Genomic DNA, 19,118 nt, shown 5'->3' with positions numbered 1-19,118 from the left:
ACCCCACCCTGCTACGCCTGCAGTAAGTAGCAGGCTTGGTAGGAGGAGTTAAAAGGGGGAGAACACAGCTCCTGGGGTGGCTAGTTAGGAAGGAGAGTAAAATCACCAACTCTCTGTGAGAGAAGGTGGATTGGAGCTAGGAACTGCTTGAGAGATGGCTGCCTGTCAGAGCCTCCCTAAGGGAAGGTATGCCTGATATGAGATTATTGTTCTGCTGATTTGTTACTGGTGACATGCCTGTAGTTCTGGAGGCAGGTAGTGCAGTGGCTGGAGGAGCAACACTCAAATAAAAAACTTTGTTTCTTTACCTGTGACCAAGGACTTGGTAGTGGTTTGTGCTAAACCCAGGAGCAGCCTGCATCAGCAACTCTTAAAATTACATACAATACAAGTAAAACACATTTTGGGGGGAAAAAATCCCAATCCTCCCACAAGATTCAGAGGGAAACACTCTGAGCCAGTGAGAGCTCTGGGATAAAACTGAACAAATTAGGTCTGATTTTCCTGTTGCTTACCAATGTGCCAGTTCTAATTTCAGTGGAGTTATTCTTGATTTATCAGACACCCCTGCACACTTCCCCTGGCCAGATCCTCAGCTGATATAAATTAATATAGCTCAATTGAAGTAAATGGAGCTGTGCCAGTTTACACCAGCTGATGATCTTGTCCATTGACTATTAAGAGAATAAATAATCTGTTTAGTAACCTATGTTATTAACCAGTTCTCACCATGTCTACCCATGCGATGAATATATACATTTGAAAAGGGCTGGTGTACTTTACTGTGCAATAAAAACTGCTTGTAGGCTCCAAGTCATTGAACTGATATCTTAATTGTTCTTTCCTATAGTTGTAGAGAAAATAGCTTTATACACCTCTACCTCAATATAACACTGTCCTCGGGAGCCAAAAAATCTTACCGCGTTATAGGTGAAACCGCGTTATATCGAACTTGCTTTGATCCACCGGAGTGCGCAGCTCCGCCCCCCTGGAGCACTGCTTTTCTGCGTTATATCCAAATTCGTGTTATATCGGGTCACGTTATATCGGGGTAGAGGTGTATTTCAACAGCCAGATGACATCTATGGTTTAATCTCAACATTTTTCTGTTAGATGCAGCAGAAATACTTCATTCAATGTCTCATCTATGCTGTAATGTTGAATTGAAAAGTAAAAATTGGCTTTTTGCCACTGCTAGAGAGACTAAATCCAACAGCTTATAAAAAACCTGAGCTTTATTGCTAGTCTAATAGTTTTATTGTTGGAAGCAAGGCCAAATAAACTACCTCTTGAACAACAAAGGAGTGTAAATTCTTTCAATTGAAATACCCATTTTTAAAAGCCTATGCTATCATTCCTGTCTCATAATCAAACAGCAATCAATAAAAGCCTACCATATTCTGCAGTCAGAGGAGTGATCTTGAGAGAAATAGCAACACACAAATAACCAGCAAAGATCTCTTTAAGGCAGCTTTTTAAATATTGTTTAGCACTGCTCTTTGCGCGGGCAGTGGAAGTGTAAAGGTAAACACACAGAGAGAGCCTGTAACTATTAGCATCAGAGTATTTTTAACATTCTAAACTCACTTTCTTGTTTTATATCTAGCCACTCTGGTTTATTTTACACGGTGAGGTGTAATGGTTTAGGGCAGAAAAAAATTAGTTCTAACATCTCATCTAAAACCTATGGGCCAGTTCCTCAGGTGGTATAAATCAGTATAGTTCCATTGACTTCCTTCCACTCGGAAGGCTACACTGATTTAGACCTGCTGAGGAACTGCTCACAGAATACCAGTCATTGGTTCAAACGCTTATCTTATCCTTGTTGATAAGACTGACCTTCTACTGAGGATATTTATTTTGACACGTTTAGACCAGGTGTAAGAATTAAGGGTTTTTTTTCCTTGTACTATTTTTTTCTGCATTTTTATTGGTAGATGAGTATGATGGAAAAATAATATGGCTAAGCAATATGTAACCATGCAGTCATAAGCATTTATAGGTGCTGATATTGATCTTCTGAAGCTGCCTATCCCCAATCTCCCTCCCTAGATTAGATTATTAATTGTATTTCTTGATATTGAAGAATAAACAATACTTAACAAGAACAGGAAAGGACTTACCTCTCAAAAAAGCCTCTTCCTCATTATTCAGTGAATAGTTTCAGGACCTCTTCATCTTCATCCTTGCAGGTAGCATTGGTAGCTAGGGGTAGTAGTAAAGGGCTTTGAAAGACTGTGGGTGAAATCCTTGTCCTATTGACTTCACTGGGGCCATGATTTCATCCTCTATCATCATTCCCTGTAGAAAACAGCTGTAGAAAGACTAAATCATTTTTGCTTATTGGTGCCAACAACTACAGCCAGGAATTCTTCCTTACACAAGGTAGGTACAATTTTGCTCTACTCCTTCCCCTCCTGCAGAGCCAAGCTGCAGGTGATAATTTTTTAAATCAACACAAAGCAACCATATTATGCAACCAGAGCAAGGGCATTAGGTAAGTGCTGAATTTTAAGGGGCCTAGTATAGCAGAACCTGATTACAATGGCATAGAATTTCAATTTAAGCAGAGAGAAGTTTCAATAATGCATTTTTTACATAGGTTTCCAACTGTATTTTGCAACCACTTGAAAATAATACAGGTTAAACTTTGTTGTGACTAAATTAGCATGTACTATGGCTTGACCAGCTAGTATGGATGGCTTGAAAACAAAAACAGGCATTCTCTAGCCTAGTTCTACCTGGATAAAGCATAAATTTTTGGCCAGGTGATATGTACCATGTTCCTTAAAGATCTTTCAGAGAATCCATGATCTGTACAACAAAATGAAATGTAGATTTGCCACCTGGCTCTATTTACCCATCAGCATACCCCAAGAAACAGAGGATGTCACTGACAGCCTCAATCAGTGAATCTCTCTCAGCTTCTGATAGCATAAATCCTGAGGCAAAAGAGGCAGAGCTCTTTGTTGTTTTATGATTTTTGCACTATGTATGATTTTATGCTCTGATAGTATTTGCAAAAGGTCACACTACATCCTGGATTGGATATCACACCTCATCTGTGAGGTACAGAGTGACATGAAACAATCTCTCCAGCCTATATCTGTTGTGTGTGAAAGCACTCTTAAGTACTAAACTTAAATTGCAACTTTAGCTCTGCCCCTTAGTGCATATGCATTATGACGCAGTCTTAAATTACATGATCACATACTATTTCTCAAAGAAATAATATTTCTTAAGGTATATACCAAGGAAAAAAAGGAATTTCCCGTGTGGAACTATTGTCTGCCCACCACTGGAACACAGCATCCTACACACCTTAGGAAACCCATAGGAAAGAGCTCTTTTTCCAGTTCAGTTTAGGAACTCTGCAGTAGAGAACTACTGCAGGTTTCATCTTGCAAGATATGTAGTGCATGAGGCAGAACTTCTGCAAAGTTTGCTTCATTCACTGCACACTTTACAAAATGGATAGTAAGAGTCCAATCCTGAAAAGTAATGAGTACCTACTATGAACTGTTGAGCTTCCTCAACTTCCATTCCTAAATTAGTGGGATTTGAAGAACCTCAAATTTTTACTAGGAAAGAGGTGTATTTTTAACCTGTGTTAAGCTAAAATGTTAACAAACCCATGTTAAATTGTAATGAAGATAAGGCTGAATTAGCTGGCTAAGGTAAAATGTTGGCTTCCTACAGATTTACCTTGACTAGCTAACACATGTTAAAACTAAGGCTTTGTCTTCACTGACACAGAGCTGTCTTTTTTTACAGCAAGATAACAAACATGCAGTAGTTATTTAGCTGTAAAATTCTAACTAGAGACAAGGTACTTGTGGTGTTCACCATGAGGTAGCTAGGCAAGGTCAGCACTATAACCCCAGCCAGTGGTTCACCTTACCTGGTTGACCTTGCAGTAAAACTATAGTGCCTTGGGTCCACTATGTTTTTACGGCAGGATATCCCTCAGTCAAAACACATCTATTTTGTCAGTGAAGACCTGGCCTACAACTTTCTTGACTTAACCAGGATTTTAACATGGGTTAGTTAACACAGGTTAGCATCACATGGGTGAAAAATATACCTGTTTTCTTGTGAAGACCAATACCTGTTTATAAAATACGATGAATCTTTTAAATACTTGTCATTGTTATTTAAATAAAGCAGAAAAGCATTTCAGTTCTTCACAATACTGAGTGCCCTCAACTAACACTGAAGAATTGAGTGTGTTCAGCACCTCATATAATTGGGCCCTTTGCTTCACCAAAACTAAATTTTGGGTCCAAACCTAATAGTGGTTTTACTGCAAAAGATATCATCTAAGTCTGTAAAACACAATTCTGTGCTGTATTCCTCTATCACTTATCCTTACCGAGTGCAAACCAGAAACCATTTATAAAAGGTGAACTAGTTTCATGTGCTTTTAATTATATTTGAAAATTATACAGTATTTATGAAAACATAAATAATGGTTAGAACTAGCTGCTATGCAAAATTCTCCATATAGCTGTAACAAGGAATGGTGTCCCTAGCCTCTGTTTGCCAGAAGCTGGGAATGAACTACAGGGAATGGATCACTTGATGATTACCTGTTCTCTTCATTCCCTCTGGGGCACCTGGCATTGGCCACTGTGGGAAGACAGGATGGACCTTTGGTCTCACCCAGTATGGCCGGTCTTATGTTCTTAATGTGCACCAATCTTGACCTAAAATGTGCCTGGTTTTGCAGGCCAGGGGCCTCTGAGTAGAAACTTTCAGACTGTGTTGTAGTTTTGTAAAGCAAGCAAGATGACATCAAGATACTAGTTTGAGTACCAAATTTATTCTCGCCTCTTAGTTTTACTTACACTAAATCAAATTTGAATGACCAAAAATATATTCAAGTATATACACACTGTAGCATCTAGTTCTCCTTTTTTTTCAAAATGACAAACTACAGATAATAGACAGGTCTCTAGTAATTTTGTATACTTACAAGTAAACCTCATTCATAATTCTCAAATCCTTTTAAATTATTATTATTTTGATTGCACTTCCTCATAATAAACATACAAATAGATCTTCTTATAAATGAGCAGAGATTATTAATTCCATTGGTACAAAAGCCTAAAATTGATAAACTGATTTTTCCATTCCAATAGGTCTAGCCACAGTTATGCCCATTTTAGATATTTACAAAACACCTGGCTATTAAAATGCACACTTTTGTAACACTTAAAGGCCAATTTATAAAAGGGGTTGATTTTAATAAGTACAATGAAAAACACATGACAAGAGTAGACATACAGTAGAGATGGAAGCCTACACCTCCCAGTGGCTAGATTCATACATTGCAATAGTCTAACAAAGGAAAAAGCTTCAAATCCTTGGTAATGGCAGCAGCAAACTTTTAAAATATTACACTGAGGGCTCAGTTTTGTAAACATGCATGTGAGTAACTTTATTCATGTGAATAGTCCCACTGTTACTTGCATTGATTTCTGTAGGATGAGACCCCAAATTTATATGGTTTTAATCTCAGAGGAACAGGATGGATTAAAATAAATTACCTGTAAAGGAACATCCGAATAAGTAATTTACACCTCCAGACATTTAACAAACTGAGGCCATAATTATGCAACCTTTATGTGAAATATTACCCCATATAAAGGTCACAGGTGGAGATCCAAAGCAAAGTAACCTGGTGTTCTGTGCGCAGAATAAGGATTCAGATATTCCTACATTCTAATTCAAATCAAACACTATCTCCCTCAGAGGCCTTGGGCAAAGTCACCCTTGATCATAGGTGCTGGAATTAGGGGTGCGGGGGGTGCTGCAGCATCCCCAAGCTTGAAGTGACTTCCATTATATACAGGATTTACAGTTTGGTTCAATGGCTCTCAGCACCTCTTCCCTTGATGATGAATTTTGGCCTTCTCCCTCCATTGCTCTGTCTGTAAAATTGAGACATTTAACCTCAATTGTGTTTTGAGGATTAATTAGTGACAGTCTGTACAGGGCTTAGAGGTCAGTATTACTTTTTGTGCTTTGTTTAATAATGTAATGCAATGTGTTTATTTTAAAAAAAATCAGAAAGGTCAGGTAGGAGTTATATTACAATCAGATGTGAAATTTGATTGATTTTATTAACAAGCATCTGTCTCTTACGGTGCTTGTGTTAATTAGGGTTAACTTGTGGTGTTAAAATGACCAACTTTTTTTTATTTTGGTATCAGTATAACTTTTTAAATCTTGTTTTATCACTTTTTGCACTTGGCATCATTATAACAGTTATGGGCATTTTAGAATCTATTGCAGTTCAAGCATTTTTTTTGTGTTTTTGTTTGTTTGTTTTGGATTTGAATAGTTAAACTGGTCTTTATTTGAACAAAACACAGGAGAAAAAGAGTGAAAATACTAGACTGCACTCATTTCATCTTCTAAATTACCAAGAGGGTTGACTACTACTCCTGTCTCATGTTACAAATTTAGGTGTGAATACTGCTTGATGGGATTACAAGGATGATTCCATTTAAGTTAAAGGCATTACTGGTGTGAACAAGGCAAGCAGGATCTAGCTGTCTGGACCCAATCCTGTGAGGCAGCAAGCATCCTCATAGCCTGCTGCTTTCTACTATGTTTTTCTAGGCACAAAGAGCAACTGTATACTTTGACAGAATTTAGATAAAGTGACAACAAAACACAATAGTAACTTATTTTGCATTTATACAGCACCTCACAATGCCTGGTCCTCCATGAGTCAGGATCCTAGCTGTGACTGCAGTACAAATACAGTAAGTAAAAGTGAAGTCTCCATATGAATGTGTGACTTCTGTAACATGATGCACCAATCTGTCTCAAAAATGGCAGCTTCACCAGCAGCCTGGTGGAATTCTGAATCTGCAGTACCACCAACATATAAACAGTTACACAGCTGTGTAAATCAATGGGAGTAGGAGCAGGCCCTATGTAAGGAAAACCAACCATATGAAGGCCTGATGCTGAACACCTGCAACTCCTATTAACTGCAGTGGGGCTTGTTTGTGCTTAGTACCTTCCACCATCAGACAACGGAGGTTTCCCATTTGAACTCTTCCAGCAGTAGCCCCGAGACCATACTGATATAAAAAAGTCACCCAAACAGGTGCATTTATACAGCACCTCACAATACCTGGTCCTCAATGAGTCAGTGGTGCTGGATAAACATTTCTCCTGAAAGAGTCCCCAGTGCAGGCAAGCACCTTAACTGCTTAAACCCATGCCTATTCAGGAAAGCATTTAAGGATGTGCTTGACTTCTATGGGGCTTAGCAAATGTTTTCTGGGGTTGGAGCAGGGGTGAAAGTAGGCCAGTATGGTGTACCAGTAAAAAGTGGCTGCTGGTACTGGCCCATATGCAGCAGCAGTGCTTTAACATCGTTGCCCCTTTTGCCCCCACCCAGGCCGCCAACGGGAGGGAGGGAGCAAAAGGGGCAGCTGCCCCGGGGCTCCTGGTCACCGCTACCATGGCAGTGGCCGTAGCCCAGGGCCCATTAAATTGCTGCTAGAGCCCCAGGTGGCGTGGGTCAGGCAGTACAGATGGGCTGGCTGAGAGAGGCTGATCCCCAGGGCCGGTGCAAGGAAGTTTCGCACCCTACACGAAACTTCCACCTTGCGCCCCCCCCCTCCACCCTGAGGCGCCTCCCCACGGCAGCTCCCCCCCTGCCCTGAGGCGCCCACCCACGGAGCCGTGCGGCAGCTCACCTCTGCTCCGCCTCCTCCCCTGAGCATGCCGCCCCCGCTCTAATTCTCCTCCCCTCCCAGGCTTGCGGCACCAAACAGCTGATTGCCACTGCAAGCCTGGGAGGTGGGAGAAGTGGAGTGGTGACCGCGTGCTCAGGGAGGGGGCATAGCAGAGATGGGGTGGGGAGCTGCCTCAGGGGGGGGGTGCCTCAGGGAAGGAGGGGGAGAGCTGCTGCAGGGCTCCCCACCCCAGCTCACCTCTGCTACACCCCTCCCCGAGCACACCGCCCCTGCCGGCAATGACAATAATTGCATGGAGCAGCTGCTGCGCTGGGAGAGGGAGTTTGAGCCGCACGTGTCAGCGCACCGCCAGCAGCCCAGCCCAGGAACGCTGTAAAAAAAAAATCGGGGACACTGTTTTTTGGATCCCCTAAATCTTGGCGCCCTAGGTAACCACCTAGTTTGCCTTAATGGTAGCACCGGCCCTGCTGACCCCCAGCCTTGCCCCTTCTGCCCCAGGCCCTGTACCTGTAAGTGGTTAATGTTACTTTCACCCCTGGGTTGGGGTGAGAGCTCTTGTGAATTTCACCCTGCAAGACTAAGAGAGAGGCAAAGTGGGCTTCTGAGTCTTCTGCCCTGTAGCCTAAGGCAGGGGTTCTCAAACTTCATTTTCCCGCAACCCCGTTCTGACAACACAAATTACTACATCACCCCAAAAGGGGGGGGGCAAATCCAGAGCCTGCTCAAGCCACACCACCCCAGGTGTGGGGCCCAAAGCCTTAGCCCCACTGCCCTGGGCATGGGGAGGCCACAACTGAAGCCCAAAGGGCCTGTAACCTGATCCCTGCCACCCAGGGCTTCAGCCTCAGGAAGTGGGGCTCAGCCTTCACCTTTGGCCCCAGCAAATGTAAGCCAGTCCTGACAACCCCACTAAAGTGGGGTCGTGACCCACTTTGGGATCCTGACCCACAGTTGGCTCTTACAGCCCCTGTATAACTTAGGGAAAGGAAATTGTTCACAGAGGTGGATTTTCTTCTCCCGCTAACGCCCTCCTCGCTGGCTACTGCAGCCCACCACCAGTCCCACCATAGAAAAAAACTAGGCAGCGTGAAACGGCAGCAACCTCCGGGGTAGCAAAACGCCCCCTGCAGCATGGCAGCCCTTGCGAAGAGCAGCTGGCCCTCTCAGGGCTGCATTTGATTTGCAAAACAGTTGTGGCTACAGGCTGACTGCGCGCGCACACCAGCCCCTGCACTGCCTGCGTGCCATGGCTTGGGTCGCGGCGCTGCCTATACACAACGGGGCGGAGTTTGACGCTCCGCGCGCGCCACCCCGGCCATGGCTACCCCCAATGAGCCCTGCCGGGTCACGTGGTCAGCGCTCGGGCCCGGCCGCGGCGGTGCCGGGAGGTGGGCGGGTTCTCCGCTCCTTGCCCCACCCCCACGCGTCCCCCGCCGTCGCCTAGGAGACGAGTCCCTCCCCGGCCGGGCTGGGGGAATTCACTGCAGAGGCGCTGCTGGCGGTTCGAGGTCGGGATGCGCCGCGCGCCAGACCGGGACGGCCCCGGCACTAGCCCCAGCAGCCAGGATCGCAGCGCTGGTGAGTGGGGGGCGGGAGGAGTAGGAAGGGGGCGATGATGGGGGGACAAGGGGTTGGGAGGATGGTGGGGGGCTAGAGCAGGGGAGGAGGGGGTAGCAGGGATGGGCTGGTCGTCTCCAGATTGACTTGGTTTTGTACCGGGGGGAGGTGCGTTGTGGGGCAAACCAGAGGAGAAATTATTCTCCCTCCTCCACCCCCCCCCCAAAGTACATGTGTCTGTCTGTGCCCCGTCCCCATGGTGCAGTTTGGGTTTCGTGCTTTAAGAGAGAGGCGCTGCCTTTTGCTCACTTCCTAACGCAACCTTGAATCTCTCTCCAAACAGCTGGGGGCTGTTTGGCTGAAGGGAGAGCCCATCGCATGTCCGAGCAAGGCTCTAAATGCCTCGTTTGAAACACGCACAGCATCCCCAAAGGCAGAGAATATAAACACTCTTCCTGCAGTTAGCCTTACAATGCGGCTACTCCTTACAAATGAATGAGAGACTTGAGAGTTCTGTTCACTCTCTTGGCCAGGCAGCGCTCAGCTAATAAAGCAGCAGCAACCTCTCATTATCACAGCCAACTCCTGTAAAAGTAAACAATAAAGAAGTAAATGCAAGGATAATGCACACACAACCCACCACCACCCCTCAGGCTACAGTCCTTCCTCTCAGGCAAAACCTCTTCCATTGCCAGCTGTTAAGGTCAGTGGGAATTTGGTCTGAGTAATGACTGTAGACTCTAAAAGGAATGATGATAACTTCTGCAAACCATCCTTGTATTGTTTATCAAGGGGCCTGATTCTCCACTTCCTTACTCTACTTCATCCCAGTAGAATTTACTCCCGATTTAGAGTATGTGAGAGGAGAACTGGGGTCATGTTCTAATTCTGTTCAGATAAATATACAACACACTGAGAGCCCAATCTGGCTCCCATTGGCTTCCGAAAGAGTAGGCCCAAGCCCTGATAATGTTATGGTCCGTAGTAATGAGGAGAGTCTGATTTTTATCTGTGAGAACTAAGATAAAACTTCTCAGGAAATCTTGAGTTTCACATCTTGGATGAATGAGAGTTGTGACCTCATTTTCAAGATGAGCATGCAGCTTAATTCTAAAGGGGAAAATGTGTATTATCCTGACAGCCAACAATATAAAAATGAAACAGTGTACCAAACCTCTTTAAAAAGTAAATTAATCTCTTTATTATTATATGTATACAAACAAATATTTACTATGGACCAGAGCGTAAATCCTTTACTTATGTTGGTAAGGAGTTACTCTCATGAGTACTCCAATAGATGATTAAGGCTGTCAGAATTGAGTCCTAAATGCTCTATGCTCTTCCCTTATGCGATTCAATAAGGGGTTCACAATCTGGCTCAAGAAATGTATCCACACATCTTAGAACTTGGTTACTATCTGTTTTAATCGTACTGTATACTAAATACTCAGATGTCTTTAAGGGACATAGTCTCTTTTTTAAAATTTGTTTTATATTTGTTTTTAAAAGTATTGCTACTATTTTATTAATAAAGCATTTTGAACAGAACAGGATCATTTCGGGCCTAATCCTGCCAGCTTTACGCATCTTGGGTAATGCCTTGCTCCATGAATAGTCCCATTGATTTCAATAATCAGTGTAAATAGGGTTGGCAAAATTGGGCTCTAAGTGTTTTATTTATCTGCATGGAGGCTCCTGAGTGGATTGTATTTTCTAGTTTGTTTGTCATTTACTATATTTTAAGGTTTGGGTAGCTTGTCTTTTCTTGCATGCAATGTTGAATCTGTTCCTTGGAAATGCATTATAAATGTGCTTCAGGGACTTTGGTGATTTGCTGTTTATCCATTGTATATTTTAAAATTACAAATAGACATTTTAAAATCAATGATGGCATTACTGACTGTTACTATTGCTGAAATAAAATAATAAGATGGTAATGCTACAAATATGAAAATATACTTTCAAAATTGCTCAGATTCTGCAAGTGGAGACAGACTACTAGGGTCTTCCAAGCTATTGCAGTTTGTCCTCCATTTGTCCTCTGTTTTAATCCTTTCTTCACATAAGATTAAGGGATTATTGGCAGTGTGTCACAATGAATAAGAAACAATCTGTTGTTTACAATAGGCTTTCTTCTTTCAACTAAGTCATCACAGGTGATGCTCCCGAATGTGGTGGCATATTTATTTCACAGAGTGGTGTAAGATTCTTGACATTAGGTTGTGCAGAAGAATGTATGGGCCTTATTCTGCTCTGCTAACAGCAAAACTCCCATTGACTTCAAAGGGGTCAGGACAGAAATCTCTGTTGCTACCAACGGTCTGATCCTGCATTTCTTATACTCCCCAATCTCTTGTTTTGGTTCCATAGGGAAGGCAGGATTGGGCTCTAAACTTGCAAAGATAGACATGTGCACAGGGGAAAGAATTAATTCTGCTAGTTTAGCATGTATAGCATTATTTTTGTTTAGTAACATCTGACTTAGTAACAATAATTTAAAATGTTGGAGATCAATTTAAGTAATAAATAGGGATTACGTGTGTCTCTGTTTTCCCTTTGCAGAAAGGAAAGCTTAATAGAGGGCACATCAATTGGGTATATATTATGTGAAATATGAATCGATGTATACAAATGTCTGTACTGGAATGTTGTGGTTATTATGTAAATCAATATACCATTTTTATTGCAGTTCTAAATTAATTGTGCACATCCAATAAGAGCAACAGTTTTGTATGCAGTTGGGGCTTGATACTTTGATGTGCTGAGCACCCTCACCCAACCTTATTCTGATGTCAGTTTAGGGGTAAGAGTGCTCAGCATCTTGTAGGATCAAATCCTAGATAATCTGTATTTGATAAGTGTACCGTGCATAAGGCAGACTTCAAAATTACAATAATTTGTTCACATATTAAAAATGCAGTTTATACTCCATAGCACAGTAATGGCTGAAGTGGCATTATTACATCTGAATATGAAAGGGATGGGATGATTGGCATCATTTGATTTCAGCTTCATGCATCTGGCAGTGTGGGCAGAATGAATGAATGACGGTGTGCCAGTAAGAGTATCCTCATGGTAAACAGGACAGTCAACTTTAAAACAAAACCAAAACGTTTTATTTGAATTGTTTTTTACCTAGCTAAGATTACCAAAACAGACAGATATTAGAGAAAAATATTTGTCTTGTAGTTTGTTTACTTTTGACATTTGACTGCATTTTGTGTTTCGTCAGTTTCACTGTTTTCCTTTCCTTGTCAGAAAAGGCCCATTCCTACAAACACATATGCATGTAAGTAACAATCCTCCTGCAAGAGTCCCAGTATCCTCATGTGTATGAGTTTGCTGGATTTGGGCCTTATCTGACAACGCAGAGAAAATAGTGAAACTGTTTGGGTCTTAGTTAGGAAATAGAACCTTGTGCCTGCATAGAGCCAAATTGAAATTGGGGGTTTATTTTCCCATCCTTGACTTGGCTACAAGGGAGAAGAAACTTTATTTGGAAAGAGATGGACCATAAACAGCTGAGTGAAATTTTTCACTTAAACCTTTTTTAGCCAAAAAATGCAGACTCGGGACAACTGCGACATTTCATGAAATCAATAGATTTTAGCAAATTGTTTAGATTGAAACAAAAAAGTGGGGGGAAATGAAAATGTTGAAACAAAATGTTTTTTTTTTTTTTTTTCAGGCTTGGTATAAAATACTTGAACTGTCAGTGGGCCAGAGAGAGAGTGGGAATGACTCTCTAGCCCAGTGCCTAGGACACTTACCTGCGTAGGCACCAACTCTAGCCCCAGAGCACCCACGGGGAAAAATTAGTGGGTGCTCCGCAACCACCGGCAGCCAAGCTGCCCCCTTCTCGCCTCCTTCCCCCCTTCCCAGCGCGCCACGTCCCCACTCCTCCCCCTCCCTCCCAGCACTTCCCGTCCCCTACCGCCTAACAGCTGTTTGGTGGTGCTTAGGACTTTCCGGGAGAGAGGGGGAGGAGCGGGGACACGGCGCACTCAGGGGAGGAGGTGGAGAAAAGGCAGGGCAGGAACTTGGGGAAAGGGGGTGAAAGGGGGCGGGAGGGGGTCGCGCACCCACCGGGCAGAGGAGAAGTCGGCGCCTATGCTCACCTGGGAGGGGTCGGCGTGAACTAAAGTTTCAGTCTCTGCTGCAATGACTACGTAATTATTTATACCAAGTGAAACAGCTTCCACAGGAGAGATACAGAAAGACCCATCCCAGAATAGTAAATAGCTTGGTAGTTAAGCCACTCACCTGGGATGTGGGAGACCTGGGTTCAAGTTCCTGTTGCAGAATGGGGATTCAAACCTATGTCTCCCACATTCCAGCTGAATGCCCTAATCATGGGGCTAAAGTATATAAGGGCGAGCAGGAGTACCATCATCACCACCACCTCATTCTTGATTTTGTGTGAATGGCATCTTAATCCCCTTTTGAATCTAGCCCCAGAAAAATCAAACCACTTAATTTTGGGTCAAACAAAGGAAGTGGTCAGAAGAGAAGTATGGACAAAGAGCAGGACTTAGCGATAGGTCTAGGCTTCCAAGTTTGCATCTAGATCAGGCTCCAAATTTCCCCAGAATTCAGGGTCCTCTTGTTTTCATTCAGTCTATTGTCGAGCTAGGGACCCATCATGAAGTTCAGATACACATATAAAGTTTCTACATGTTCAGACCTGGGATTATGGTTCAGGTTTATTGTTAGTAGTTTATTGTTATATATAAACCCACAATATATATATTGTTATATATAAACCCACTTCCTTTGGGTATGGTGTACAGAGGTGTCAACATACTGTGTTAATATCAGTTTAGTTGTATGAGAATGTCTTGTCCACTTAGTGTGATAGAAAGGTGAATGAAGGAACTTGTAAAGGGGAATCACCAACTTGAAAACTAATCAATTAAAGGGAGTTAAAAGTATTTTCAGATATTACACCAGCCTCTGGATTGCCCTGCCAATATTCATGGGGGGGTTTATTATTAGAGCTGTGTCAATAACTGATTTTTTTTGGTTCACTGGCAGTTCTGAACAAAATTGAAAACATTATATATATAAAAAAAATACACACACACAAAACTGGCTTATCAGGATCATTTAACAGTATATAGACTTGTGTATGATATTTTTCAAAGCTGACTAAGTGACTTGGACACCAAATCCTATTAAAATTAATCCCATTCTATATTTGTTATGTATTAATACGCATATATATTTTATATAGTTTCTGATGCTTTTCATGCTGTCGTTTAAAGTGCAAACAACCATGCCTTCAAAGGGCTTTCTAAAATAAATCTTTGAGAGTTGTTGTTTTTTAATAGCTATTTTTAAAGGATAAATAAAACTAAGCAACAAGACGAGTCTACCATGAGTAGGCCCATTGAAGTTAATAAGAATAAGTGTAAGGGTTTGCAGGATTGGGGCCTAAAATTGCATACTTTAGATGGCATTATAAGGCAGCAGGTTGGAGATTGCGCGTCTTTAATTTTTTTTGCCTATTTAAAATTCCCACAATAATTTACTTCCAAATCTGCTGAGTAGTATTGCTGTGCCCTGTTAAACAATTATTTCATTTCGCCATAGAGGTGGCTGCATTTCAATGAGGGGCAAAATGATGACTTTATACTCTTTGTGGCCAAACTGGTGGAGGGCCAATGCACAGGGAATAAGCAGAGTGGGTCATCTGCTACTGGCATCATGACAGCCAGTGCACGATTCCTCACTGATGACAGAGGCACCACTGAATGGTGGACATGTTGCTGCTTTTATAAGGAGGCTGTGTTTCAAGCAAGCACATCATGCCGACAGGAGTATGTACTAGTCAGCTGCAGGGTTGGGCATGTCTCCTAAACACCAGAATACACCTACACTGGGATGTCCTGTTAATGCTGGATTGTTAGCTCCTGGTGCTCTCAGTGATATGGAGAGAATTCTCACATTTTACAGGAAAAATGACATGGATGTAGCAAGTTGCCTGATGCTTGTAGAACATATTCAGTTTAGATCTGCATCTTTTATTCCATATGGCAAAAATACCTGGCCATTCTGACATGTTCCATTATACAGAGGAAACATTAATATGAGATTCTTTATTCACGTTAGATATGAGTATTGTATTTTTCCTAGAATACATTAATGTTAAAATTCACCTTTTCCCCCCTTTTTTTTTTGTGAAGGATGTATGTAAGAATGGCTGCATTATTCCCTTCCTTGTTACTTTATTTCTGGATCTCAAAGTGGTTATAATCCTGAGGAAGAAGACCAAATGTCTTAATAAATTATGGCAAACAATCCATTGATATAACAACATCATTCTGGAAAAACAAAAATTTGTTTTAAAAAAATTGGGTGTAAAAATCCTCAATAAAAGGAGACATTTAAAGTTTTCAAGGCTTTCAGCAATCCAGGTCTTACAAAATGAACCGTTACACAACCATGAAACAACTTGGCGACGGCACCTATGGCAGTGTACTCATGGGAAAGAGCAATGAGTCAGGCGAGCTTGTGGCTATCAAAAGGTATGTGATATTGAGTAAATGTACTCTTAAATAGTTAAGATTGTAACTCCTTTATACTGTGCTATTTATGCGCAAGAAAATAATTAAGATAATTTTTTCAAGTAAACTAAGATCTTAAAAAACAAAATTGTGTGTTCTTTTAGATGTCTGATTTGATGACCTCAGACCACATTCTCAACTGGTGTAAAACATTGTGGTTCCATGGAAGTCAATTGAGTTACACCAGCCAAGGATATGGCTTCTGAACAAAACCAGAATGTGATTTAAAAATCAATCATCGGTGTTTTTTCTCCTGGAGTAACTTTAGAAGAAAGTAATATAAGTGTGATTTTTTTCACCCAATAGAAGTCAAAGGGCAGAATTTGGCCTACAGTTGATAATTTAGGAAAAGCTGCTGGATCAGTGGTTATACTTGTTACAGTTATACCATAATGCCCTGAATATCGTAGTAACTAATTTCTTGCATGTGGTGTATGTCAGAAATTTAAGGGTGACTGCAATATGCTTTTTGGTACTCTGAGATACTTTAAAGTGCCCACCAAATTCTTCTCAAGTTTACATATTGAATTCCCATGATAGCTATGTTCCTCTGGGAAAAACTGAACTGTTTACTTCAAGAGTGGGACTTGAGAGAGGTGTGGGTGAAAGAACTTTCTTGACAGCTGACCTGTCACTGTGGAACTCGGGGCCAGAAGAGATTGGAATAGCCACAAGCCTCCAGATTCAAATGGAAAATATGCTGCTTACACATGGTCTTCCAGCAATAAGTATGTTAACTACTATAAAAACAGATATATTACCTATTAACTGGCAGATGGAGAGAAAGATCCTTACATGCATGCTTTAGCATTTGTAAGTAAGTTACTGTAATGATGAGCAATGTATAAGTACCTAGTTAAGTAAGTAAATAAGCAAGGTGACCGGTTTTAAATCTCTTCTTAAAACCATTAGCTCCTGGGCACCCTTAAATTCTTATGACGAGGTTCAGGTCCTATCTGTTCTGTTTTGTGCAGAAGGGCATAAAATAAGTCTATAAAAGCAACCTTTTTGTGACCCAGACATGATCCCATATAGAACTTTTGGGGCAAATTATTCCTGTCAGGGGAGGGGAGTTCGGTTTCTAACTTCTGTGATTGACCAATCTGTGCAAGATGTAGGGCAGTTAGTCCAGGGAGCATATGAGAACAGTTACTATTCCCACTGACCCTAGGCTCTGCCCCAGCATGGCTCCTCCATGGGTTTCAGCTGCAGAGGAATACCCCAGACCCTGTTGCAACACTTGTGTCCTGATTGATTACTACTTTGCCCATATACACATTAAAAAGAAATTACCTTACTCTAGCCCATTATAGAACAAGAAGTCTCTTTGTTCCTAAGGGTTTAAATTTGTTGTGCAAGAATGAGGTCTGACTCCATTAAATTTAATTTTGCTTTCACTACTTGTACTTTAGAAATGGTAGAAGAGATGCATTTCATGTCTCATTAGATGCTGTAGTAGATTACTGTAAGCAATATATTCCTGCCTGTTTGCTTTGCCACACAATCCACTCTAACATAGCTGCTGGTCATCAGGGAAGCTAAATAATAAATGTAACTTTAAGGTTTTCTTGGATCTTCTGACAGGTTAAAGATGAACACCAAAGCAATTCTGTTTCTAAAGGAAGAAACACATTGTGGGCCCATTTGAGCAGGTGTCTTTCCCAACCTGCTTTAATTCAACCCTCATACTGTAGAGTTACAACTCTCTTCCCTCCTGCCCTTGGAATTTGGCTTTGTTTTCAAAGGCTTGGTAACTGGACGCAAGCAAACAATATGCATTTTGATATGGCTAAATGTAAAGGTATACATCTAAGAACAAAGACTGTAGGCTGTACCAATAGGATGGGAGACTCTCTCCTAGGAAGCAGTGTCTGTGGAAAAAAAAATTTGGGGGATGTGGTGGATAATCAGCTGAACATGAGTTCCTGGTGTGCTACTGTGTCCAAAAGAGCTAATGTGATCCTTAGATGCATAAACAGGGGAATCTTGAGTAGGAGTAGGAAGGTTATTTTACCTCTGTATTTGGCACTGGTGTGCCTGCTGCTGGAATACTGTTTCCATTTCTGGTGTCTGCAATTCAAGAAGGTTGTTGATAAATTGGAGTGGGCTCAAAGAAGAGCCATGAAAATGATTAAAGGATTAGAAAACACGTCATAGTGATTGAGCTCTTTAAATCTGTCTATTTAGCTTAACAAAGAGAAGATTGAGTGACTTGATTACAGTCTATAAGAACCTACCTGGGGAAGAAATATTTAGTAATAGACTCTCTGCAGCCTAACAAAGGAAGGAATAACACGATCCAATGTTTGGAAGTTGAAGCTAGACAAATTCAGACTGGAAGTAAGGCATACATTTTTAACAGTGAGAGTAATTAACCATTGGATCAGTTTACCTAGGGTTGTGGTGGATTCTCCATCACTGGCAATTTTTAAATCAAGATTGGATGTGTTTCTAAAAGATCTGTCCCAGGAATTTTTTTGGGGAAGTTCTATAGCCTGTGTTAAAGGGGATCAGACTAGATGATTGCAATGATCCCTTCTGGCCTTAGAATCTATGAATAAGTTAGTGAGCGTTTGACTTCAGGAAGAGCAAAATGAAGCCTGATGTTTGGATTCTAGTGGGGCTAGGCTGTACATAACTTTCAGCAACCTGAGTATGTAGTCGGGCTCCCAGACCCCAGCAGGCTTGTACTCAAGCAGCTAGCCCATGCTGAAGTCAGTATCACCATGTCTGCACACCACTATCGTTATCTACGCTAGCTAGATTGTCGCTAGCATGGGTATGTCTACAATAGCACTTTCACTTGCAGTGTAAACATACCCTGAGGGTATGGCTACACTTGCAGCTGTACAGCACTGTAAGTTAAACCTGTCTTCGTACAGCTGAGTAGGGAAAGCGCTGCAGTCTGTCCAGACTGATATCTGCCAGTGCACTATCTTGGCCACATTTGCAGCGGCATTGGGAGCGGTGCATTCTGGGCAGCTATCCCAGCATTCAAGTGGCTACAATGTGCTTTTCAAAAGGGGGGGTGGAGTGTGACAGGGAGCGCGGGGGGAGAGAGAGTGGGTTTTTGGAGTGTCGACACTGTCAGCACCCTGCCTTGCAAGTTCCAACCTCCCTCTCTCACTCACTGAAAGCAAACAGCAGCTGTTTGTTTTTTTCCTCACAGACCAGATAAGCAGCCACCACGCACCGCCTCTCTCTTCAAGCAAACATTAGCTGTGGGCGTTCCAAAGGGAGCCCCCCTGCCTGGCTCTACTCATTCACAGCAAAC

The 19,118-nt window shown here is 42.1% G+C and overlaps 1 protein-coding gene across 1 annotated transcript in view; it reads left to right on the top strand.

Moving 5' to 3' along the window:
• The first annotated feature begins 15,482 nt into the window (after positions 1 to 15,482).
• MAK (male germ cell associated kinase) overlaps positions 15,483 to 19,118 on the top strand; it is a 38,931-nt gene continuing 35,295 nt past the window's right edge. The window contains exon 1 of the mRNA XM_029913922.1: positions 15,483 to 15,805. Within this exon, the coding sequence (XP_029769782.1) occupies positions 15,705 to 15,805 (101 nt within the window). The 5' untranslated portion in view covers positions 15,483 to 15,704. The remainder of the gene's footprint in view (positions 15,806 to 19,118) is intronic.

This window comes from Terrapene carolina, unplaced genomic scaffold, assembly GCF_002925995.2.
Source record: "Terrapene carolina triunguis isolate 2854851 unplaced genomic scaffold, T_m_triunguis-2.0 Scaffold58, whole genome shotgun sequence".
NCBI lineage: Eukaryota > Metazoa > Chordata > Testudines > Emydidae > Terrapene > Terrapene triunguis.
The sequence above is the reverse complement of the archived record's forward strand: the minus strand, read 5'-3'. Positions and strand labels throughout refer to the sequence as shown.